The sequence below is a fragment of the Lagopus muta genome, chromosome 2 (assembly GCF_023343835.1).
Source record: "Lagopus muta isolate bLagMut1 chromosome 2, bLagMut1 primary, whole genome shotgun sequence".
Lineage (NCBI taxonomy): Eukaryota > Metazoa > Chordata > Aves > Galliformes > Phasianidae > Lagopus > Lagopus muta.
The window spans coordinates 76,793,691-76,819,925 of NC_064434.1; the positions used below are offsets into that span (position 1 = coordinate 76,793,691).

Here is a 26,235-nt window from a genome sequence, read left to right on the forward strand (position 1 = left end):
TGGTCAAAAGTAAGGCCTTGGGGAGGACTTGCGGAAATGGGTTATCAGCACAAATCTTAGTAGATGGAATTAAATTAATCCTGACCACCGCTTTTGGCAAGTAACTGCAATCACTAAACTGTAAAGATTGCTGTAATGAACTCAGCCAGAAGCGGCTAGTTTTTAAGCAGTTCTCAGTCACGTGTGCACTGACAGCATTTTCTTACTAGCTTGCTAACTGTGTAGAATAGATAGAAATACTCCTTTTATTTTTAACCCGATATTGAATATAACAAAGCCAAAGTTGACATTTGTGTGTTCAACATACATGAGTTTTCTTGGTTCATTTTTGTTGTTTTTTTTGTTTGTTTGTTTGTTTTGTCCTTTTTTCTCCCTCTCCCTCTTTCTACTGTGTAGAGAAGCTGCAGGCAGATTTGCAAATTTCCAAGCCGCAAATGGAGGTCTATAATGACAGTACTAACCTGGCATGCCGCAATGGACATCTCCAGTCAGGTGGGTTTGGCTTTACCAGCGCCTAACTATTCAGGGGATATTTTCCAGTTTCTGGTGTGTTACAAGGAAAATAATATGCAATGCTATGTTCTGGCCCCTCAACCCTTTTAAAAACCCATTCCATATTTCTGTCTAAAGACTATATAAATACGTCTCATTCTATCGGTGTCTGTGACAAACTCGTTTTATTTTGTAGTATGCAGTTCTGTCTTTAAAATGACTGTCCTTACATCCTCTTCATTAAATCAAGTATTAGAATCGGAGACTACTTACGAACGCTGCATTTCAGAAAATAAATTTTGATGTTATATACCTAATAGCATTAAACCTGTTTTAGAAAGTGTTAAAAAATAAATGTAGTTTATATATTGTGCCTATATAAGTAGCTCTTTGGTTAGGATATAGTACAAATTAATGTACATTTGCATTAAGTTCCTTTTAAAATATAGGGATTTATAATCTGCAAAAGCAAGATGCAGTTAAGATGGGAAGGGGGAGAGATGAGGGGACAACTGTGTTTTTTGTCATAGAAGGATGGTTTTATCCTTTGCCAGAAGACTGCACTAGGAATACTAGGCTCTTGGAAGCAAACGTGTAGAATAGAGTTGCTGTGAGGTTTGTGAATTGTCTTCAAGGAGTGTGTTAAAACAGCAGTCATAATCATGATTGTCATAATCATGATCTCAAATGAAAATTTATACAGTAGACCGTGATGAGGTTGAGTAAAATAGTGAGCTGAGAAGCAATAGAAATCACAAGGCTTGCCTACTGAGGAGCAGCATTCAGGTTTTTAGAGTAATTAAGCTTAATCATGTGGTTTACAATAAGTTTTGGGTTTTTTTTTATTCCATTTCTGGCTTTGAAGTCTTTTTCCAGCTTGTCTTTGTACGTTCCTATGTATGAGGAGTTGAATTAGTAAAACTGTTTTGTTCAGCACCTCTAGACTAGAGCATGTGGTGTTTTTGTTAAAATGGCATTTGTCAAGAAAGATTTAGCAAAAATGGCTCTCAGGTATAATTTCTTACTTCAATAGAATTTGAGAACACGTTATCTTAAATGATCCAGTACGTCTGGATTTTTTAGCTGACTGGCAGAAGATTGAATGAATGAATGCATACACGTGTGCATCCACATGAGAGTAGATAGCAAGTTCCATCTGATTCAGTATTAACAGTTTTTTTTCTTAAAACCCATTGCTTTGTTTTTGTACCTTTTTGTCAACATCTCAAAATGGTATGGTGCAGGAGAAGAAGGTTAGCCTGAGCTTTCTTTCCTGTTAAGACTGTTACTTCTGTTAATTAAATGTTAGTACAACAGCATTGGTGCCTCCTGGAGAGAAAGAAACATTTTGCCTGGTCTGTGACAGGTGTCTTTATTTACAGAAATTTCTGTAACAGAATTGTTCTGCAGCAGTCATTGCTGGTAAACATGTGGAAAGTGATAACAGTGAATTTACTCATGTGGAGTCATAGTTACGGTGATTTATGGAAGTTGGATGAGTGAAACACTTGGTCGGAACTGTTCTACAAGGAGCAGAGAAGCAGCTGTGAATGGCCCTGTGAAGGGCATTTTCTGTTTTTGTTTTGTGTGTCTCTTCCACTGTTTGAAAAGATTCCCATTCCTCCAAGGCTGCTGCTGGGGTTGGAGAAGCTGCAGGCTGTGTCAGATTGGGTGCAGTGGAGGCCTTCTGACAGAACTTCACTCACAGGGAAACTTGCATTTACTCAACTCTGTGACAACTGAGATGAGACAGAAGGAGGACATTGAAATAGTTAGGTACCAAATATCTGCTGGCTGATTATATTGAGCAAGGCTTCTAAAGGCTTGCTCCATCTCCATTTACCTTGTAAAAGATGCATTTCATATTCAGAATACATACGAATCAGGGATTTACCCAAAGTACTGAACCTCTTCTGCCATTCTAGATCCCTGGAAGAGCCTCAGAAGTCAGCCTGTCAGTAGCTGTTGTGGCCATTCCCTAGTAGACTGTATGTGCTCTGTCTCCTTAGTCTTGTTCAAGAGAATGTGTTGCTACTGCAACTCATTTTGAACTACCTTATCAATTCTGCTTCAGTCTGTTGATCATCTTGCCTCTGTGCTTTCTTAGCGCATTGGAATGAAGTTGGTATTTTCAGTGACAGCAGTACTGGAAAGAATTAAACTACATGAATAAAGCAAAACAGCCTGCTACTTAGAGATAGGAGGGCTGCTATTATTGAACAAGCAGAGGTACAGAGTCTACAGGGTTTGGATGTAAGCTTTGTTTTTCATACCTGCATAAAGCATTACCTGTGCTCTTCCTTAATTAGGCTGTGCTGCTTCTGAGTGCAGGATTTCATTAGGTGTGATGCACAGTCAATCGCATATTTAATGTCAAGAAAGGGCTGTTTTAGCAAAGGAGTTGAGATGTAAGACATGTTCTTTTCTATTTAACTCCTAAGGTGTTCAAAGACTTCATTTGTATCTTAATTCTACTTGATATTATCTTCTTACGTTTCTTACGTATAAATTCTTATATTTCCAAACTGGTACTGATTTGAGATTCTTGCTTCTTTCTAAGTGCTATTTGTATGGATTCTAGATGGACATACTTGATTCTACCACAGGTGTCTGTGAATTTGTTACACTTGTTTTCTAACTTACCTGAACAGCTGGATATTTTTCTTGAAAACGTGTGTGATGAGAGTTTTGTAAAACCTCATTGTAGCAGTATATAGCCCTCCACTTGCAGGAGACTGCCCAGTTGCTTGTCTTTAGAGTCAGCCTTCATGCAAAACTTTTTGTCCATCCCTCTTGTTCTCATAGTGGTCTTTAATTAGGTTTAAGAAGATTTAGCTGGATCTCTCTTTTTTTTTTTTTTTTTCTTCAGATGTGTATTCCTCTTTGTATTCTGGGTGGTAGGGTTGTTTTTCAGTTTCTCAGATCTAGATCTCTAGATCTAGTTTCTCCATCTCCATCTCCAGTTTCTCAGATCTTATCTCTAGATCTATGTCTGTGATGGGGGGCAGGAACCCCACTGGCCCAGAAAGGGAGGAAAGGGAACGGAAAGGGAAAAGAACAACAGCAATGGTCTGAGGAGGAAAACAAATTTTGTTTACTAATTATAATAGTGAAAACACAAGTTAATTGGGATTGAAACTAATAAATCAAATAAATAAAAGAATTTTCTGAAAACCGAAGTTCTTCCTCTGATCTGCCAGGGAGCAGAAAGAGTCTTGTGACTTACAGTCAGTTTTATCTTTCCCACTGACCAGAAAATGGAAATGGGGCAGTGGTGTCTTCTGGGAGCTATAGTATGTTTCTGTTTACCTGTCCCAGAAGAACTGTCAACCATCCATGGAACTGCAGGATGAACTCTTCAATTCCCAGTGCTCTGCATGATGTTACGGTGTGGAATACTAATAACAGAAATTGTAAAACCATGACATCAAGCTAGATGGGGAAGATTACTGATCTTGCAAAAGACAGCACAATATTGTTGTTATGAGAGTAACTCTAATATACCATTTTTACGTTTGATCTGTTATTAATCAGTGAGATATGCCTTCTCAAAGGCAATATATTTCTGGTTCTTAACATAATATTAGTACTGTATAAATAGCTTGTATTTTGTTTTCACTTCATAAGTTTTGCTTACATGTCTTTAATCGTAAGCATGGATTGGCAATATTCTCTGAGTTGCAAAAATTACATTCTTAAAAAAAACCTTTATTATTATTAGGGAGGATCCCAAAATAGAAGAACAAATAGCAATAAGATTTTCTGACACCATAATTTGGCCATAGCAGCTGTTTGACTAACGTGTCTCTACTGGGAAAGCATCCTGCATTGGCATAGTTGTGCTGGCATCCAGGATATGGAGCATGGGTGTGGAGGTTCTTGTTAGCCACTGAAGTTTTCTGTTGTCTTTTATTACTTGATTGTACGTAGTTGAAAAAATTGAGTATTATCTTTGAAGAAATTATTATTAGGGGGGACCACTGTGATTGTCAAATCTGATTACTTTTTCCTTACAATTGCTGTGTATATTTTGCTGTGCAGTGTTTGCGGAAAACGTACAGCTATGCATCTTAAGGACTTTGTTTGTGTAACACTATGTAACATTTCTAGACCAGTGGATTTTTTACAATATTTATTATTATTTTGAATTTGAGGTCCAGAGGCTACATACAGTATGTTTTCTTAGTTAATTTATAAATAAATTCTTGATAATATATAAGCAGAGCCTCCTTGTGGAGGTGAAACTGAAGAACTATATTCAGAACTGTTTCTGCAGCACTTTGTGTTACCCAATAGGACTGACCACAGAATGTCTGTAAGTTTAGTGGTTTTGATTTCTGAAGGTACAGGCAGTATAAATAATAATTTGTGTTCTTAAACCTTTTCATGTTTGAAGTAACAAATTGTGATTTGTTCTAAATGTTTCTCTTTTCCATGTTTTGTTCTCCCTGTGTTTCCAGATTCCTGAAATAATCCTTACCCGTGCAATTTGTATGATGCTAAAAATTGCAGTGTGTATGTATTGCTCTTCATAGATAGGGAAAGTTTTGGAAAAACATGAGGATTGAGCAGCATGTTAGAGTGAAGGAGCTGGAGAAAAATTACTGTAGCTTCTTGAAACTGCCCCATATTGACTTCAAAACCAGCTGTGCAAATGAAGCTGAGAAATTAAAATTTGTGTCATCTTCTGATTAAATTGGAAAAGTTGAAATGAGTAGCATTTTTAACAGATTGATAAGCTGCTTTTTGAACTAGAGCTCTGAAGTATGCCTCACTCAAAGAGCTTTTGACTCAGAAGTTATTGTGCAGGAATGACTAAGTGAAAACTCAGTTCAGATCTGGATCTTTGTGTGATTTAGTCAGGAAGCATCTTACAGATACAGTTGACTGTATTCTTCAAGTTCCCTCGTATTTTGCATGTGCATCTTCCAGTACTGTATTCCCCCCACACAAGAAGACAGATGCTGTGCCTGGATTTTCAGCAGTTAGCCTGACCAGTCTTTGTGCCTGCTTCTCACCTCTTAGTCTGTGTCTGCATCTGTGTCTGATGTTCTACACCTGCCAGTTCTGAGCCAATGAACCCTCTTTCATCCTGTATCCCACAGAGAGAATGTAGAAATCAAGAGCTATTTGTTTACTCTAGACTGGAAATGTCTTTTTAGAGTTTAATCACTTGTGGCCAAGATGTTAAGATAAGTTAAATCTATCACCAGGTACAAGACCTTTCTGCTCCATCATGGAGGTGAATTGGAGCAAGTGTAGATGAAATGGTATTACACCACTGAATTGAAATATTTTAAGATTCAATTTGGGCTATGGGAAACTGTTTCAGTGCTGTCCATACAGAATTTATTTACCCCTTGAGATTCCTGAAGTGGAACAAAGTTGTAAGCAAAAGGTTTTAAGAGTTTATTCCAGGTATAACTATTTTAGTTTTCCCAATTTAAAGTGTTTTGGTAAAGCTTCTGTGTGTGGAAAGTGCTAGACAGTGCCTGATAACATCACTTAAAGAATGAGTGCTCTGAATCTAATGGCTTGAAATTCCATGTTTTATTATGATTGTTTATAGAAGTTTCAGGGAAGGAAAGTATTCTGACTGATATTCTGTTGGCTTCTGTCTTAGGAAATTGATGGTGCTTTTCCCTTGCATAGGGGATGTAAGACTTAGATGTCTTCAGCTTTTATAGTATGGCAAGGTAGTGTTGATACTGAGAGCTCCTAAAAAATTTGAAACTTAATTTTAGAAGAAAGCTACAGCTAATATCTCCTTAAGAGTGTTAAACCTCTTTATAAACTCCTGTTAATCTAATACAATACTGTATTATACGTCAACAATACTGTCTTTAAATTAGGGTTCTTATTGAAGTTACAGTTGCTAAAAATGTTCCCGTGACATTTGGTTTTCTTTATAGAAAGTGGAGCAGTTCCAAAAAAGAAGGATCCCTTAACACACACAAGTAATTCCCTTCCACGTTCAAAAACAGTTGCAAAAACTGGATCCACAGGCCTTTCAGGCCACCATAGAACACCTAGCTACAGTGGGATATCAAGTGCTTCTGTGTCTAGACCAGCAACAAACCCTACAACTTCAACTCACAAGGTATGGTGACAACAGGTATAGTGGTGTTTGCTGTGGAGATCAATGTAAAATCCAGAATGAAATCTGCATTTGCTGCTTTTATTGCACTGTTGTGGTATGATTGCAACAGGGTTTTGAGGAAAACAAATTAGAAAAAAACTCCCACCAAGAACAACAAAAAAAGCCACAACAAAACTAAGCAACAAACAAACAAAACAACCCAACACTTAAACTAAATCATAAACATCAAACTTTTGGCTAAGCCTCTTAAACTGGACTGCAGAGTGAATTTTTGAAAGCAAGAGTCTTGGAGAGTCTCCAAAGTCTTGGAGGGCAAGGGGATTTTTGTTGTAACAAATTGTAATATTTGTAAATTTGTTATGAAATGGCATGGGATGCTGAGGAAAACTGAGCTGGCATAAAAACAAACTATACTGACAGTATGTAAAAGACTGGGGGGGAGCTCCTACTCCAGAACTGTAGATTTTATCCCTACATTTTCTTTCTCCTAAACATATATACCTGATTGTATTAAATCGTAGAATGGCTTGGATTGGAAGGAACCTTAAAGATTCTGGTTCCATATTGCAACCAGACTGAAAAGCAAATTATTTCTAAATTGTGATTGGAATACAAAAATAAGTTCTGTCCTATTAAGGCAGAAAAATGCTGTGTTTCTTTTGCAATATATCCTGCTTTTCCCTCCTTATTTTCTCACTTTGTCATGCTACTCCCACATAATAGAGTAGAACATATTATGACATATATGTTTAAGCATGACAGCACTACTGTTTGTAGATATTTAGTACCTGTAACAGTGTAAAATGTATCAAGGCATTTTATATTCTTCTTCCTCTCTAGGCTGCTCCCAAAAATAGCAGAACAAATAAGCCTTCTACTCCTACCCCTGCTGCTCGAAAGAAGAAAGACATGAAAATATTTAGAAATGTGGACAGTAATCTTGCTAATCTTATCCTGAATGAAATTGTTGATAGGTAAGTTTGAACAAAAGTAGGCTTTTTGCTGCAGTAAGCCAGTTTTTCATTCAAAAAATCTTTGTGCTCTCAGAATGAGAACTAGTAATACATGTTTGTTGTTTCCTTGTTACCTTAGCAAAACAAGGAATACAATTAAAAAAAATGCCTATTTCTTGAAATGTGTAGCAGTATAAGTTGTAGATTTCCTCAAAGTAGTTCTTCGTGGTCGAATACATTTAATTAGTCAGCTGCAGCTGTAAAAGAATCTCTCATTGTTAGACTAATTAGTATTCTATTTCTTTGTTAGTGGGCCAGCTGTCAAATTTGATGATATCGCAGGGCAGGAACTGGCTAAACAAGCTTTGCAAGAAATTGTTATCCTTCCTTCTCTTAGACCTGAGGTAAGCAGTTTGGTGTTATCACTGTGGCAGAGTCAAAGAAATGAATTGTGCTTCACACTTGAAGTGGGGATTCTGATACCCTGTCAGTGTTGAGTAAGATAGTTATCCATAGCTATTTGATGACAGCCTTCCTGGGAGAAGTGTCTGCATGTTCATATGTGTTAGAATATTGTGATGAATTTTCACCTTCTGGTTAGTCAACATAGGTAGGATAAAGGGATTGAGGTGGGAGCCTGAAAATTAGTGAAACTGACTGTTGCAAATAGTTACAGCTATGTGTGGAGATGTAGAGGACAAAGCCCAGAACTGAAAGAGTTAAACACAAACAAAATGCTTTTTGTAATGAAATAGAGGAAATGCCTGTTGGTTTGCCATCCTACAGAAACTGGCAGCCATTTCTAATGATGGATATTATGGAAAAGAATGTCTATTGACAGTGGTCTTCAGACATGGTGCACATACGAGTGACTCTGTAGCCATCCATTTTGTTTGTTTATTGGAATTATTAGAAGGTAGAATTAAGGAGTAAGTCAGAACTAGAACTCTGAAACTTTTGAACCTGCTAAAATGTGACAACTACAACAGGTGTATGCTGTGGGAAAGTGTAGATTTGCTTGCTGTCATAACTACTGAAGTAATTTTGTAGTGTAGGAAAAAATCCAATGCTGAGTGAGATAGAGGAGATTATCAATGGTGTGTTGAGAGGGTAGGTGGAGATAGGTAATATTTTAAATAGTTTTCAGGTCTCTAGGTTTTCCTTTAAAAAAAAAAAAAATTATTTCGTATGTAGTTAAAGGGAACACTGCTTTAACTCTCCTACAGTGCATGTGCTTGTGCACATACCCACGTTTTTAAATGGAAATTAATGCTTTAAACTTGATAAGCTGCTCTGTCTCAAAGAATGTTTCTTATGTTCATTTCATGGTATGTCTATACATGGAATGATTGTGGTGAAGTTTGACTGTTGTGTGAGCAAGTAGTGAGGTGCATTAGGGCAAGGTAGTAATGAAATGTAACTTCTCTAAAAATCTGTACAGTTGTAGCACTGTTACTGTTGCTACCAGTCCTATCCAGTGAGCCATTCCTAAATTTTTAACCATTTTCTTGCAGAGGTAAATCATCATCACATCTTATTTCCTGTCTTTCCCCTTCACCCTGCCAGGATTGAATGGCTTGCTTTTCCTTTGTCATCACAGTTAGTTAAAAGCAGTGTGTTACTCTAGGAGCTAAATGGTGGCTGTTAATGCAAGACAATGAAACATCTTTTGGTGTTTAATAAAATTAAGGGGTTGGAGGGGGAGTGTAACAAACAATTCTCATTCAGAGTTTAAAGAAATTACTGTCTTGAGTCCATGTGATGATCTAACCAAGTGTATATTTACTGTTTGTAACACTTAACTTCTTTTTGAAGTAAACTTATGATTATGTATTTTTCAAGTTATTTACAGGACTTAGAGCTCCTGCACGTGGATTGTTGCTCTTTGGCCCACCAGGAAATGGGAAGACAATGCTGGTGAGGAAAAATTCTGCATACGTGGGTTGGTGGGCTTCAAATGTAGCCATTGGGGTGGCTGGCATTCAGGTTTTATGAACTTCCTTGGTTCTGTGTGGCCTTCTATGTTGCATTATTTTGTACTATTCTTAAAGCAGTATCTTTTGTGTAAGTCAATTAAATTCTGCTTTACTGGGAAGCTAATGGGTGTAATGTCACTGTTATGCTATCAGTGCAGTTGGAACTCGAACCAGAACTTCTCCAACTGTATGTGCAGTAGAAATGCAGTGTGTGTACATGCATTAAATTTCCTGGACTTCTTTGGTATATTTTACTTTCTGAAAGATTTAAAACTCACTGCAACACTGGGGAGTTTTGTTGACATTGAAGGGCTTGGATTAAGATCACTGTGGCTTACACCAGGGTGTTCCTGACTGGAGAGGAATGTTGGTGAGGTTGAAATGGTTGTGCTCAGTGGGTAGTAGAATAATATCCCTTAACTGGGTACTTCCAGATCTAGTAGCAAAGGGGTTTTAATAATAAACAGGAGTTCTGTAGTAACAAACAATACAATGTCCCTGGATAAGTCCTTGCAGTATTGCCTTAATATGGAAATGCAAAATGATGCATTTTGTGGGGAAGGCCGAACTGTTCTCATCTGAATTCTCTTCGGTATCACAGGTAATATCTTAAACTAGCAAATCCAAGTTTTGTTTTCTGAGAGAGGAAAAGTAACATGGTTAATCGTTTGTATGCAGCAGCAATTAAAACACTCTGTTCTCTATCAAAATATACAAGAAATGCAGACAGTTTTTTGCACTGGAGAGGAAGCACAGTAGCAAGTTTTTTGCCTTCCATGCTATGTGAGAAACAACAATAGCTTGAGAGCTGACTGGCACCTTCTTGTTTTATGATGTGCTGGGTTCAGGGAGCTGGAGAGATGGCTGTGCATCAGCCAGGGAACATTGTGACAGTGCAGCTGAGCTTGGCACGTCCTCCCTAATCACGTGGCGTGCTGCAGATGCATGCTGCCTTTGCTGATTATGAAGCTGGATCTGCTCTGAAGCCCTTAGTGGAAATACTGGGCACTTTTCTTGGGCTCTTCTTTTCTACATATTTGAACATAATTGCTAATCAATTTAAAAGAAACAAACAGAATAAAGCAATACTACTCTCACCCCACTCGCACACAAAAAGCTTGTAAAACCAAGTAATAGTAACTCCTTGAATATGGTTATACTGTTAATGAAGAAGGTACTCTGAGTATGGTAAAAATGTAATTTTAATACGACTTGACTCATGCTACTCTAAATTGCTTCTCTAAATGAGTTAAAATTGTTGTCAGTGCTTACTTATGATACGCTAAAAGGAGCAAGAGACTGCTGCTCTTTGGTGAGCAAATTGTAGATGGCTGTGGAGATATTGTGATTAGAGAAGTATAAGGAAGTCTGGAAACTTCTGCAGTGGTTGTTGCATTGCCTCCTGCGGTACTGACCTAAAACCAGGCCAGGACCAAATGACTGCACGCACACACCAATATGATGAACAGCAAAATGGCCTTTATTACACGTGAACTCTAGCTTATATAACCTATGTGCTTCGTGTACGCCCCTAAGGCACGTGCCACACATCAATCATAGAGCAGGGAGAGGGCCTATCGCGTCACATCCCGTGGGGGGGTCTCTCAGTCTCGCAGTTGCTGACAACATCTCCCCCTCTCCAAGCTCAAGAAAGTCTACTACAACCCGAGTACAACAGCAGTTGTCAGCAACAACGCAGTTGCTGACAACAAGTGGTTCTGTTGCTTTTCTGTTCTGATTTGTGTGTAAGTTGTCTTTAGCACTTGCATGGTATTCCCTCTGAAGGAGTAAGGATTTTCAAATCACTATGGAGAACATCAATAATTGCTGCAGAAGTAAAGAGGCATCTTCAGTGTGACATTTTAAAAAACGTATTTTTTTTCTGCCCTAGGCCAAAGCAGTTGCTGCAGAATCAAATGCTACTTTCTTCAATATCAGTGCTGCAAGCCTAACTTCAAAATACGTAAGTATTAGCTGTAAACTGCATTAATGAGAAAACACGTGCCTGTGACTGGGGCTTATAAAGACCAGAACTTCTGATAACTCTTTAGTGAACTGGTTCCCTATAGTGAATATAAAGTCTTCAGAGACTTAACTTGACAAGTTAAGGGGAAAAAAAAAAAATTGTGCCTGTGATAAGACAATTTCACTGGATTTTTCCTGGTTAGAATGGCACTGACTGTGACAGAGATGAGTGGTATTTGTTTTCTCCTCCTTTAGAAAAAGTAAAGGAAGCTTTTATAACTTAAACACCAAAATCTCTGATGTCTTAATTGTGATCATAAGTTTGAGCCTTTCTTTTAAAAGAGAAAGAACATGACTGTATGTAATACTGAACTAGTAATAATAATAGAGTACATACCAGTGGATTGTGTGACTTCATCAGCATTTTTTCCTGTAAGCCTTTATCTTAGGGGTCTTGCAATAAATGCTTTCTAAATTCCTTCCAAAAACAGTTTGTTATTGTTTCAGGTGGGTGAAGGTGAGAAATTGGTGCGTGCTCTATTTGCAGTAGCCAGAGAACTGCAGCCTTCTATAATTTTTATTGGTAAGACCTTAAATGTTATTCATCTTTTTTTTTTACTCTTTTTAAATGTATTGACTTTCTAAATTTCAATTACCAGTCAGAATACTTTGGGTAATTCTATAGTGTAGAACATATGTCTTGATTATGACCTGCTGGCTAACCAGTAGTTCCAAACACATGTTAGATTGTTGTTACTGAGGTGCTAGTAATGGGAATTGGTGCCACCAAAACCATTACAGGCTGTACAGTCTTCACAGAGAGAGTCCTTTTTGGTATTTAACTTCAAGCGTGAAAACAGGTTTTGCTTGTCCTGAAGTACAGTTTATTATCCAGCAGGATTTTTTTTCTCATTTGTATGTAGTATGAAATGTTTAAATAGCAACACGCAGCATGGTAAACCTAGTTAGAAAAATAAACAAGCTTTTGAGCTTACACGTTAAAGATAAAAGATCTGTCTGTCTCTTAAGGAGGAAAAAATACTTGATCTTCCTTGCTGGAGTCCTATGTTAGTAAAAGAATTTAAGCAAACATGAAGACTTTAATGTATGTTAAATTAAGGCATATTTCCTTTTTTTTTATTTCTTTTTTAGATGAAGTTGATAGCCTTTTGTGTGAAAGACGAGAAGGTGAACATGATGCTAGCAGGCGTCTAAAAACAGAATTCTTAATAGAATTTGATGGTGTAAGTATCTAGTCTAAGTATTGCATGATTTTAGGTGAGTTGGCTAATGTCATGGTGCCAGTACAAGCTGCAGATGAAACATGAATAGGATTTGGCTGCTAGGACTTACCTTGACAGACAGTGTGTGTTTTGTTTCTTTTTTTCTTGCTGTTAATTCTATTTTATTTTTTACCTACATACTCTTGTCCTTTAGGAAATTGAGTCTGGTGCTAATAAAGGAGCTGTGAGAACAAAAAATATTGTTACCAGGAAAGAATAATATTTCATGGTCAGGCAGCATTCAATCTTTGTTTGCAACTGCATGTTTTGGTGAAATGCGTTTCTGGCAAAGTAAGAGGATTCAGTGGGTTTTAAGTAGAGTTGTTGCATTGGTTGTTTTTTTTGTTGTTGGTTTTCTTGCTTTTCTTTAAGAATTCTGTCTCACCAAAGTGTGTACTTTGTTAAAGTGTAAGGTGAGATTTGAGGGATGATAATTTCAAAGAGTCTATTCTGGATCATTGATATACACAGCTCTGACAAATCAGAAATACTCAAATATAGAAATACAAATCAGAAATAATTTTTGTGTTAGCGTGCTTTTTATTGTTTGGTTTTTGTTTGTATCATACCTAGAGATGACAAGATGCAGTTAAATATATTTAGCCTCATGTGTGTAATATCCAGGAAAACAAAATGGATATTTCACTGTTGGGGGGGAACCCACAAATGAACGTCAGAATGCTTTTGTCACACAGCACTGATATTTGTATGGAAAAATCTTACTTCATTTTCTCATAATGCAGTGGAATACTGTTGCAGCTGTGTAGCAATGATAATGAAGTACAGGAGGAGAAGATAATTGTATAGAGAGACATAACAAGATTAGGAAAAACTTGTCCAGAGTGGGATGAATCAGGACAAATAGTACAATGTGGCAGTAAGATACAGAAATTACTGTCCAGGTGTATTCAAACAGGGTTTTCTTTTAAAATAAGGAGGAGAAAATCAAACGTCATTTTCAAGTTAGGGAGACTTGAGATCAAGGTGGAGCTTTATTACACAATACTTTAGTGGATTGTTTTGGGCTCACTTAGCAATGAACTTGAGCACTTTGTCTTGTGCTTTTTTTTCCCTTGAATTTAAAACATTCTTTAGATAAATATGAAAGCTAACTGCATTAAACAAAAAGACGTACAGCAAAATCCTGTTGGTGCAGTGAATCAGTGGCAAGTTTTTATAACTGAAATGTGTATACTGAAAACTGTCTTGCATGTCTATGTTATATAGGTGCAGTCTTCTGGAGAGGACAGAATACTTGTGATGGGAGCAACAAACAGGCCACAGGAGCTTGATGATGCTGTTCTCAGGTATCAGAATGTCTCTTTTATGAGTGTGATCATGGGATGCTTGTTATGAACAGCTGGTTTTGCTGCTTAGTTTCTTGATTGTAAATTTTTACTAATTAGGCAAAGCTGTTTGACAAGAATAAATTTAGCTTCTCAGAGGTACCTCTTCTCTTTTGGGATACATCTGCACAAGCATGACAGAGTTGTCTAAAGCAGCAATGCCTCTTAAAATCAAGTCAGTATTTTGTAACTCTTTTGCATCTCTCACCCTGCTTTTTTTATTTGGAGCTTGAAGAAGAAATTTGATGAATGAAATCTAGTACTTACTCTCTGTGAATATTTGACTTCTGATGTTCCCTGCAGTTGAAGGTTTTGCTGTAGATTTGCCATAGGCCTTTTTTTAGCTAAAAGCTTTCATGTTTGCTTGTCTATTCACTCTTGACTGAGGAAAGTAAGTGTGTCAGCACTGTCTGAACAAATAAATTGCATTTTTAAAAATTCCAAAGACCTTTTGTGTGCACTGAAGAGATGCATTGTTGCTAGTGAGAGTCAGTGATGTTTTTGCTTCTTGAGTGTTTCCTCTTTGGGAGGAGTTTCATGACCTCAGCAGGAGTAAGGTGACACCAGCAGCTCATGCATGTTGATTTTGTTGTTTTTCTTTTAAACCTAGAGTTCTGCTTCCTAGAATTAGATGATGGAAGTGAAATCTTGATATCTATCAAGCTGTTAGATCCATATGCAATAGAAAACCAGAAAAGCGTATGTGTATTTATACGTGTGTTTTTTTTCTAGACGGTTCACCAAACGGGTATATGTATCTTTACCAAATGAGGAAGTAAGTACTGGTTTCCATGATTTTCTTTGAGATATATTTTCTTTGAATCAAAAACAAAAGCCTCAAAAAATTAACTTGCCCTGGATGATTGCAGTTTGGTGATTTTAATTTCTGGCCCAGTCTGGCCCCATAAACTGTGCTTTAATTCTGGCAACTACCTTAAGCTGTTGCATTTTTATGCTTGCTACCAGCAAATTTAGTAGTAGTTACTCAGTATTAGTGAGATACTGGCAGGCATGGACAAGTCTGATTTAGGGCTTGCAGGAGCAGGTTTGGTTGGCAGGAGAGAATATTTATTGCAGAAGATAAAGGTAGATTTCTTAATGTGTTATTTTCAGTTGAGCAGCAGGTTAGGACTTTTGATGAGGATTCTAACATGGTACTGTGTGCATCTTTAGAGCCAGTGTGATCCTTGTTCTTACTATTAGCAAATCCCTCTCTCTTTCTCTGAAGAGAGTATTTTGTACACTCTAATCACAAAAGCACTACAGGCAAATTTAAGTCAGTGAAGCACAAAAGCTAGCCCAATGAACACATAGTTTTGTTATTGTAATAAAATTTAAGTGTACCATGAAAAAAGCCAGTTTTACATATGATAAATGTATCATCTTTTCAGACGAGATTGGTTTTGCTAAAGAATCTTCTAAGCAAACAAGGAAGTCCGTTGACCCAAAAAGAGTTGGCACAGCTAGCAAGGTAAGTATTTTGTAACTATACTGAGTAAATATACTCATCTACTAAACTCATTCATGCTGTTTTATTCCCTCTTAATTTGTCTGACGCTGATCTTCAGAAAGCGACAGTACTAACTGAGAATGCGATGTGTGCATTCTGGGAAGATGCTCTTCAGTGAGAGTATAGGAAATTGTTTTCCTTTTATGATTCTGTATCCATTTAAAAAAAAAAAAAAATGTACTTTTTTTTTCCACCCCTACACTACATAACTGGGTTTTTGTTGTTGAAACATGCTCATCAATACTTCTATTTCTGAGAAATGATAGAGATGCTTCTCTCCACTGATCTCCCCTCCCCCCATCAGTCTAACTCTCATCCATAATGTAAAAAATCAGTACCCGTTTTGCATTTGTTATGCATTTCAAATCACAAGCAAGTTTTCTTTCATTCTGTTGTTGGGATTATTGAAAATATTACCAACATAACAGTACAAGTACTGAGTAATTTTGTGCTTTTCAAATTTCATGTTTGTTTGAAAAAATCAATTTCCTGAAAATTGTTTCCTTCAGACGCATCCTAATGTCTTCATATCCTTTTTAGTTTGTGACACCAAAACTGCACCTCATTCTTAAAGTAATGACTGTTTCACTTATACTCAACATTTCTTTTGTCTGGTTAGCTGTGCTGTGCAAACACTCTCAGAATACAGTTGGTCCTTTTGGCTGTCAGGGTATACTGTTGACTCATACTGAGTTTACTAACAAACAACCTGAGAATTTCTGCAGGTCTGTCCTTCAGTCCCTTGGCCTTCAAGGTATTCAGGATTGTGCTGTCCCAGGTGCTGAATCCAGGATTTGCTCTTGTTAAGTTTCATGTATCCCTTAAATTAAAATGGCTCTAAGGTCTCTCTGCTCTGAAAGGAATCAGTGGCTCTTCCTATTTTAGTATTGTCTGCACTCAACTCCAGTGTCCAGAAATTGAGTAGTCCAGGTTATTGATTTAAAAAGTAAGCAGGCAAAAAAACCCCAAACTGTTAAGAAGTATAAGCCATAAAACTAAACTCAAGGAACACCACTAGTGACTGGCTAGCCTGATGGTACCTTATTTACCACAACCCTTTGAGCACATCCTGTTGGCCTATTATTCATTCCTTGTGTTGTGTACTTGTATGGTATACAGCTAGATGTTTTGTCCAGAAGGATACTGTGAGACTCAGTATCAAAAACTATTACTTCTGATAAAAAAAAATCCTGTTTGCGGCTTTCCCTCCATTCATTAAGGTGGACAAAACTGTCATAAAAGGATATTAAGTTAGTGAGATATGACTTTCTGTCCATGAACCTGTGTTGGTTTTGGCTGCTTGTCTTAGCCAGCTTCAACTCTACAGTTGGGTGAGTTTTTCATATTGAAATCATTTTTAGGTAACTTCTTATGTTAGCAGTATCTGCAGCTTCCCAGTTCAGTGGGGAGGTTTATTCAAAATATTAAACTGTTACCTTGCATGAAAAGAAAAGACTGCAAATTCCGAGTTACTTGCCAATTACTTCTAGAGTATAGTCTCAAATATGGGAGAAAGGCACTCCACCAGAAATAACTCTGCACTGTAACTTGCTAAACGAAGACGTATTGCTTTAAAGACTTGGAGTTACTCTACTGAATTAGTAGATCGATTTACTCCTTGGTATCCACTGGTCAGTTGTTCCTGAGGCTTTTCATAAGGAGCATACTTTGGAACTGTCACTTTCAAAACCAAATACTGTTATTGGGCTTTTAGAAATATTTGCTTTTGCCCTTTGGCACTAATATTAACTAAAAATGCATATTGTTTTACTCAGAAGATTGATTATCAAATCATAGATTTTATGTGGTATTGGATTCTCATTTTACTGGGTCATGAGACAGTTGAATTAAATGATGACAAACTAGCAGTAAGATGTTCTCGTAATAGAAGCTTGACTCCTGTTTTCATCAACAAGTCTTAAGTGGTTGCTGTCATCTTGCTTTTCCTTGCATTTTAGGCAGAATTTGAATATCTGTGCCTAAAGTTTATCTGGAAGAGATTGCATATAATCAGTTACACTGAATGTGCTACTAGTTTATTAAATTTGGAAGACAACATTAAAATAGTATTTCTTCTGATCAAATAATGTCTTAACCATGTGTAATTAAACAAGATGTTTTGAAGCACTTTTTCTCCTCTTCCCTTCCTCTCCTCTTCCCCCTTTTTTTTTTTTTTTTTTTTTTTTTTTTAAAGAATGACAGATGGATACTCTGGAAGTGATTTAACTGCATTAGCAAAGGATGCAGCATTGGGTCCTATCCGAGGTAAGCTTGCACAGCTTTTATGTTTAGGCTTCTAAAAAACTGCACTACCCTTGAAGAAGTTGAAGATGTTTATCTAGAGTGGTTAAATTAGTGCATGCATTTTATATATACAAATTTTACTTTGGCAGATCGCTTCACATGCGAGTCCATGTTGAGAAGGGATCACAGAAATTATTTCTTCACCTGATCCTGGCTTCCAAATAAAACATTAAAAAAAAAAAATTGTCAGCCTTGCTGATCTCACCTACATTCTTTGCACAGAGATTTTCAGAGCAAAAAGTTTGCTGTACTGTGTTGCTACCATAATAGTACTTTGAGAAGAGAACTGTAAAATGAGAAGGGCTACTGAATTGATGAGTTCCCAGTAGAACTGTATGCAGTGAGATGCAGTGTTAGGTGTCTACCTGATTTATTTCTGTATTCTTGGCTGATAGTACTTTTCTTTGCTGAGAACTGTGCGTGTTCTGCTGGTACAGAAGGTTGTAGGTCCTAAGAATAAAATGGTGGAAGGCAGCTGTTATACTTGGATGCTTCCCTTTTTGAGGACGGATGTAGTTCTGCTAACGTCTTGTACTGTATCTGTAATGAGTCACTTTGGGAGCAGCATGGATGTTCAATGGGAAGAAAGGGAAGGAAGAGAAAAAGACCACCATGTACTTTTCCTTAAGGAAGATTATGTTGTGGCAGATAGGCACGCATCTTGTTTGTGGTGTTCCAATTAAAAGTACGTGTTAGTATGTTTTAATTGTCAGAAGAAGTAGGCTTTTGTACAGAACTCAGTGATCTTTCTTTATTTTCACAGAATTAAAACCAGAGCAAGTGAAGAACATGTCTGCCAGTGAGGTATGCTGTTCCAGCAATTGTTTTCCCTTTTCAATGGAATACATGCTCAGCAGAAACTTTTTATGCCTCTTTACTTATGCCTAGTATCATACAAAACACAAGTGTTTTTTTTCTTGGCTGTTACATCTTTGTGATTACTTCCTTACTTAAGAAGGCTCTTTAAGGCTGTGATTGGGAAGAAACATCTACCCTGAGATATCAAAGGTTGTTTGTGTGGCTTGGTTATCAAGTTTGAGTGCCTCTTTTTCTCCTAGTTGATCTCCAATATTGTTATTTTCAGCAGATTATCCTGTCTTTTCCCTTATATTGAGCTGGAACTTCATGATACCTCTCAGATGACATCAGAGACCTGGCTTTTGTTATTTTTTTCAGTGTTGCTCTCTCCAAAACTTCCCAGAAGTACTGTACAAAATGCTTTTTTTTTTTTTTTTGTCTTTACATAAAACAAGTCATTTTAAGAAGAACCTCTGAGCAATTTTAAATCTCTAAACCTAAATGAAAAGGAAGAAATTGGCTCTTTAAAAAGTCTTCTGCTCAAAAGTACTTGGAAATCAGTGTTATGTAGGGAAAACTATGAAATGCCCATTGCTTGCTATTTCGGCCTTAGATATCAGAGCTACAGTCAGCTGAAAATGTTTTTTTTCTGGGAACTAGAAAACATCAGTGTGACTTTACTGTAAGTGCAAGTTTACTTCCAATAGCCTATAAACTCTAGTCCCAATGAAACCTGGAGGATCAGCACCATTTGTAGTGTTAATACTTATTTGATGATGTGACTGCTCTTACACACTCTTTGCCTACCTACCACTGTGTCTGGACATATCTCTAATGAGGAAAGGCCCACTTATAATCATGTTCTCAACAAACTGAAAGGCATGTGTTTGAATCAGAGAAGGGAGATGCTAAGATTTCCTTGGCTGACAGCCTGCTGTGATCTTGAATACATTTGTTGTTCATCTTTTTTTTGGGCATGGAGGACCTTTGGTGCCTTGTTCTCCTGGGGCACAAAGGTACACTTTGAATGTTTTAAAAATCTCACATTGTACGCTTCAATCAATCTTGTGTCCTGATGTGCACTGACTTGCGCCACCTAGTGGAATAGGAAACAGTAACACACACTCATAGGCTATCAAGTAACAAAGCTAACGTAATTATCAAACATATTATAATGAAGAAAATACTGATAATCTTAAATGACACAAGACTATCGCATCGTTATATGAAGCATGTTAGAATTAAATACCAAAGTACTTTTTGAATAAACTGAAGCATTTTAACTGCTTGTGATCCTAATGTCTTTTGCTTTTCTTTTAGATGAGAAATATTAAATTATCAGATTTCACTGAGTCTTTGAAGAAGATAAAGCGTAGTTTGAGCCCTCAGACACTGGAAGCATACATTCGTTGGAACAAGGACTTTGGAGATACCACGGTGTGAAACACTACTTGAAGTGGAACGGAATGCTGCCTAAGGAGCAGGAGTACAGACTACTGGAAAGCAGCCAAAGTTTACAGGACTTGGCAGATCTTTGAGTATCTGCGTTAAAACTTGAGAATATGAAAAAAATTATACAATGTGAAATAAATTCATCAAAGCCTCCTTGCCGTTTAGTGAGGATTTACACACTGTAAGTAAGAGCACAATAGGACTTTGGATAAGATTCCTACCAATCTGATCGTAGTTTGAACAATATGCATATTTTGTTTCAGTTGGAAGGCTCTGATGATATTGATCATTGGAAGACCTTTTCCCTATGTTGTGTGTTATTTTTGTTTTTAATTCTGCCATGACATTAATGTCTGGCTTCCTGATAACTACTAATAGTTGGATTTTTTTGTAACCTTTGGTTCTGCTTTTGTCTTTTTTTTATTTTACCTTTAATGTGCCAAATAAAACAAATTCCCTGTGTAAAGATGAAGAACAGCATTGGGGGATTACAACTATTAAAATGTAAAATGCAGCTGGTCTGTTATTATTTGTCTTTGTTTAGTTATATGTGAGTGCATTGTTCATGGAACAGTTCTAGAAAAGACCTTTGATAGCAGAACAGCAAAAAAAGAAAAACTACAAAACCAGTTCAAACTGTTTTTTTTTTTTTTTTTTTTTTTTTTTTTTTTTTTTTTTTAAGTAAAATACTAAATAAAAAGTAGACTAAGACGTTCACTTACTGGCAGTATTTTCTCTTAATGCAATTTGTAATGCTTCCATTGGTAGAATGTTAGCTTATGCTTATGGTGTGCAACTTGAAGGCCAGCTGTTTGAGAGAGTAAGTGATGCTAATTGTCAAGTTTCAGAAATGTGTTTCTACTTTGTATTTTGGTCTGGCTCCAGCCATTGAAAGTGAAATTTCCATTGTGTAATTTTTTTAATCTACACATTTAACCTTTAAACATAAGGCTACATGTTTAATACGTTGCGAACATTAATGTTTTTATAGCTTTCATATGTTTTGGTTTATATATTAAAGTATGAAACACTCAACTGATCTGCTTTTTTTGAAAGAAACTGCATCTTTGTACAAATACTTGGATTTTTATTATATAAATGACAAGCTATTAAAAAAATGTGAGCCTTTAAATACTGTAATAAAACATCTCTGCCTTTACTTCTAAAGGCCTGACATCTTGTTTACAAATTCTGCATCAGTCAAACACTGAGATGTTTGTAAGGCAGAATGCTAGTTCCTTGTTAGAACAGTTTTAAAATTAAAGACATCTCTCCCAACTTAGTGATATTGCACAGTTGTTTATTGTTTGCAGTTGTTTTAACTAAATTAATTTATCTGTTTCATTTCCTTTTGGTCTGAATGGCACATTTTGTCCTTTTCACTTATTTTATTGGAAGGTGTAAGTCTTAAATATTTCTGGGGCTACTTGTTTGAAAATTGACTGTATTTTTATATGTGTGGAAAAAATATAACTGATGCAGTGCAAATATAGCAATACCAAGAGATGGCTTGGTGTTCGCTGCATGGTATTTAGTACTAGACAGCTGAAGCTGTGTAAAGCTTTTGAGATGCATACATGCAGGATACTTGGGATTTGTACGTTGTTTTTTTTTTTAACTAGGGATGCTTTTAACTTTTAAAATTGCTTTTAATTTTAATATAAGAAAAGATTGTGTTACATTAGTATGCCTTTTGAAACCACTTCTAACCTTCTAACCAAACCATTTCTAGCCTTCTAAGGGTATGACTCTATCAAATGTGTGTCTGATATAAATGAAGTGTGATTTCTGTTACCCTGAATAACCTTCCCAGAGAAGAAATGCTGGAAGATTTTAGTTTGTCAGATCTCACGTCTTGCTTTGCCTCATTCTGCCTTCTTTTGAGTATCCTTGTCTGTAATTTCTGGCTAGTGTAACTTGTAATTGTCACAGACTTGATAGTGTTAAGCACAGGTATTACTGTTTTATCACCATGTGCCAAATAGCTAAACAGATAACAAATGCCTCTGGTCTTCCTACTGATCAAGCTTGCAAATTTTCCTTGAGTTCCTTTGCAAATGGGAAGTCTGAGATAATACTTCTGTGGTTGTAAGGGTTCCTAAGTATTTGTTATCAAACTCAATTTTCCTCCCTTAAATTTTGAGGAATATAGTGGTATTAATTTCAGATGTGTGTTGGGAGGTGATAGGTACCTCACATGTGAAGGTAGAACATTGCATCTGCTAAAACACCATGAGCAAGCAGCACAAAGGATCAGAAGCCTGAGCTGCTACCTCAGAAAGGAAAAGAACAACTGGTTCAGGACTGGAGAGTGTGTGACACAGTAATGGTTTTTGGTATCTATCCTGCCTTAATTGTTTTCTATGTAATGGCTGAATTGAAGCTCTGTGAATGACTTCTAGAACACAGTAAAAAGAGCTTGATTCTGTTCATCTGTTTGCCCCAACAGCTGCTGTATTTTTTTTTTAGTCCATAACCAAGTGCCATTCGGTTCATAAATTGCCTTTAAATTTCATTTACACATCTACAGTATTTCTTGAAGAGTGTCTTTTAATAATAATTCTGTTCCCCTCAGGATATTTAATCACTTATCCTGTTTTCATATCCTGTGTGTGTGTTACGTACACTGAGTAATTTCCAGCTCAGTGATTTTCATCTGTGTGCTAGATTAACTATGTATAAAAGCAAATCTAAGAACTAAGCAGGGAGAGGGGAACCCAGAGCTCTCATATTTTGTACAGTACTTTGCAACTCTATATGTCATAAAATCAGATTGTGTTCTAATACAGTATCTTGAATTAGGATAAGCAGAACAACAGCGTGGATGCTTTTAACGTTTGTAAAGGTTACATTTGCATTGACTCTCTAAACTGACTTTTTTTACCTCTCTGGATGAATCTGTCCACTGCTAATGAATGACTTGACCCACTTCTTAGGGATGATTAGGAAGCAGCCTGTCTAGCTTGCTGCACTTGTGTTTTACTGGCTTAAAGTTAAACACTGGAGGGAAGGGAACAAAAATGTTATGAGACTGCTGCTTTTTAAAACTTTTTGTGCATCTTTGCTTATTAAGCAGGAAATACCTGTTCTTTCTACCTACTGGAGGAGCAGTGTCTTCTAAGGTAGTGGGTTGCTTAAAGTAGTACACTTATGCACTTGCAAGTCTTACCTGTTCTCTTTGTCAGAATTATAGAGTTTGCATTAGGAACAAGCAATCCTCCCCAGAGCCTCTTATCAACTGTACTAAAGAAAGCCGGACAGTAATAGTTTTGTTGAATATGGCCTTGCAACTTGCCTTATTTAGATACCAAACGTGATAGTAACACGTGATAACTGGAATGGAATTTGAAGTGGGAAGGAAGTCCTCACTGCACTAAGTAGAAGCAGATGCTGATTTCCCTGTTGGATTCTTTTGAATGTGATTAAAATGACAGGTTTTTACGCATACAACTTCCTGTGATAATTAAATTTACTTTGCAGTATAGAATAAATTGGTAGCTCTTTTCCTGTTCTAAACAAGCAACTTTTAGCTGGCACAGCTGTCATTTTGTGAAAATTAAGTACAGGGAAGCCAGATATGTTGGCAAATTTAACTGAAATGTCTGTTTCGCAACTGATATGGAAAGCAGCTTTCTGCTTAGGACTTCATTACCCAATTGGTGAAATTTGTGTGCTAGAATCTTCTGCTGCATGTCTACAAGACATGGATAATCACATAGTTGTGCTTAAGATAAGTTTAGCTATTCTAATGCTTTAGTGATGTTGCATGTGGCAGCTGTGGGAGATGGCAAGCATAGGTTACAGATCTTCATTCTGTGATAGTCTTAAGCTCCTGTATTTTTAGTTCTTGAGGCTTCTGACAACTGGTAGGAAGGTAACAAGCAGACAGTAGAACATTTCCCTTAGTCATTGTGCTTGTTAGAGGCAGTTACCAATTTACCAAGTTACCAGGCTCTCTTGAGCTGCTGGTTAGTGTTGAAGGATGTTGTTTTACTCACCTACTTGAGTCTCCATGCTCATCCTAAGAGATGACCAGATGAACAATAGATAAAATATTTTAAAATAGTATTTTCTTTTAAATACTGTAACTGTAATTCAACAGGACACAGAAGCAAACTAGTTTCCTGCAAAGACAGAATCATCTAAAGTACAGGGAGATGTGTAACATATTCTTCCTGCTTCTCTTGTAAATTGCAAACTGTCTTGGTGTAAACTGTTTACTTTGTCAATAACTACCTCCTGAGTTCAGCAATAATTGACAAGGTAGACATTCCTCCAGTGAATTAAATGTATTGGTTAAATGCTGTGGGTTCTGTCAGTACTCTTCAGTTTCGTCTTTTTGATTTGTAAGTTCTTGACATGATGTCTGGAAACAGGTGATTGGTTGTAAGACTTTGTCTTCATAAGAAAACATTTCTAAAAGTTTTGTTTCAGAGACTGGCTTTGAAGAAGATTAACTTTCTTCATAGTTGGTTAATACAGGTTTATTCTTTCAGGATGCTAAAGGCCTAGTCTCGGTTCTGCAGGGTTGTTCTGTTTTTCACATTAGAAGTGAGAAGTACTTGATCTAATGCTTGCATAACTATCGAAGGGGCTGAGAATATGGAAACTGTTTTTGTCACAATTCAAATTTTTATTCATGTCTTCATGAAGGGCTAGTCAATGGCTTCAGAAAACTGGATTTAAGTGACAAAACTGAAAGATGGAGGCGAATCGCTATGCCCTACCTTGTTAAATACAGTGAATAACTCCTGTTTGGGATGGGGTTTATTCTTGTCTTTTGTTGTGTTGAGGGACTTTTGCTTCAGTGTTCCCTAAAGAACGTTTTCTGAAATGCTGACGACCACTTTATTAATAAGCAATGTAAGACAGCATGATGAGCAGTCACATAGCATTAGCTTCACAATAAAATGTTGCGTTTATCCTTTTCTTACTGTTCTTGTCTGTTTAGATAGATTGTCTGTTTTCAGATAAAATGTCCAAAGCTGTGAGCCTTCTTCTTAAACCTGAATCTGATTAAATTATTACTGCCTTAATAAATAAGTAAAATCAGGTGTTGTATGCCTACTGGATGATGGAACAATAAATATGTAAATATCTCAGTTTCTAAAGGACTTAAGTTCTTAATACTAATGTAAGCAAGGGCTGCTTCCTACATTAATTTACTGAAAATACGCTTATCCTAGTCTTGCTAAATCGCAGTGGAAAATAAGAGCTGTTACGCTAATTGTAGTTGTTGTGGTGAACAGTCCTGAAAACAGCAATTTGCACCAACTTACTTTGCTTCAAAATGCATAGAGGTTACAAAAATCCAAGCAGACTCTGATTCTTTGAGAGAAAGTGCACAATTAAATTTAGTGAAGAGCCAAGAAGCTTAAAACAATATCCTAGTACTTGCTATATTGGGATCTACAGAGATTGTGGATTTGGCAGGATATCCTGATCTAAGTGTGCCAGACTCATTAAAAAATGAATCTTCTCTCATTCTAGCCAAGATAGCAAGACTGTGTGCCTATTATCAGATGCAGACATTGCAGATGGAAATCTGTTTATTTCTGTGTCTTAATGCCTTAGGGTTGCCAGAAAATGTAAGGGGAAAAAAATATATATATATTTTTTTCACTGATGCTATTTCAGAAAGTTTCCAAATAGTTTATCAACTGTGAAATCCAGCATCTTTCCTGCAAGAGCACGTGTGGCTTGGTAACAGGCAAGAGTTATGCAACCCTCTGTAAGTCATTTTTCATTGTGTAATGGTAACGGAGAAAATATTACTTGGTGGTGAAGGCAGAAGGATGGAATTTAACAAAAATTCACCTCAGCTCATGTAAGTGATTTATTGCAGGTGCTGTGGTGTAGCAACAGAAAAAGGCAGTGGGAGTTAAAGAAGGCTGGGACCGCTCTCACAAGCCAAGTGTGTTGTTTCACCCAAATATTTTTAAGGTTTGTTTTATTTTTGCAAATGTATATTGTAGGTGCAATATGTTCTTATAATGTAACATTATCAGTGTCAGATCTCAGTGATTTCTAAAAGACCTCAAACTTGCCTTGGTTGT

The 26,235-nt window shown here is 36.8% G+C and overlaps 1 protein-coding gene across 4 annotated transcripts in view; it reads left to right on the top strand.

Annotated features, from left to right (window-relative positions):
- The window catches only part of SPAST (spastin), a 31,844-nt gene extending 10,383 nt beyond the window's left edge, over nucleotides 1-21,461 (top strand). For 2 of the 4 annotated variants that reach the window (XM_048937715.1, XM_048937716.1), the window contains exons 4-17: nucleotides 397-492; nucleotides 6,405-6,592; nucleotides 7,433-7,566; nucleotides 7,856-7,949; nucleotides 9,388-9,462; nucleotides 11,413-11,484; nucleotides 11,994-12,069; nucleotides 12,639-12,730; nucleotides 13,997-14,076; nucleotides 14,848-14,890; nucleotides 15,507-15,586; nucleotides 17,820-17,890; nucleotides 18,693-18,733; nucleotides 20,048-21,461. In XM_048937715.1, coding sequence (XP_048793672.1) covers nucleotides 397-492; nucleotides 6,405-6,592; nucleotides 7,433-7,566; nucleotides 7,856-7,949; nucleotides 9,388-9,462; nucleotides 11,413-11,484; nucleotides 11,994-12,069; nucleotides 12,639-12,730; nucleotides 13,997-14,076; nucleotides 14,848-14,890; nucleotides 15,507-15,586; nucleotides 17,820-17,890; nucleotides 18,693-18,733; nucleotides 20,048-20,170 — 1,265 coding nt within the window. In that variant the 3' untranslated portion in view covers nucleotides 20,171-21,461. The remainder of the gene's footprint in view (nucleotides 1-396; nucleotides 493-6,404; nucleotides 6,593-7,432; nucleotides 7,567-7,855; nucleotides 7,950-9,387; nucleotides 9,463-11,412; nucleotides 11,485-11,993; nucleotides 12,070-12,638; nucleotides 12,731-13,996; nucleotides 14,077-14,847; nucleotides 14,891-15,506; nucleotides 15,587-17,819; nucleotides 17,891-18,692; nucleotides 18,734-20,047) is intronic. The other 2 variants (XM_048937717.1, XM_048937718.1) reach the window with 1 other exon arrangement.
- Nucleotides 21,462-26,235: the final 4,774 nt, after the last annotated feature.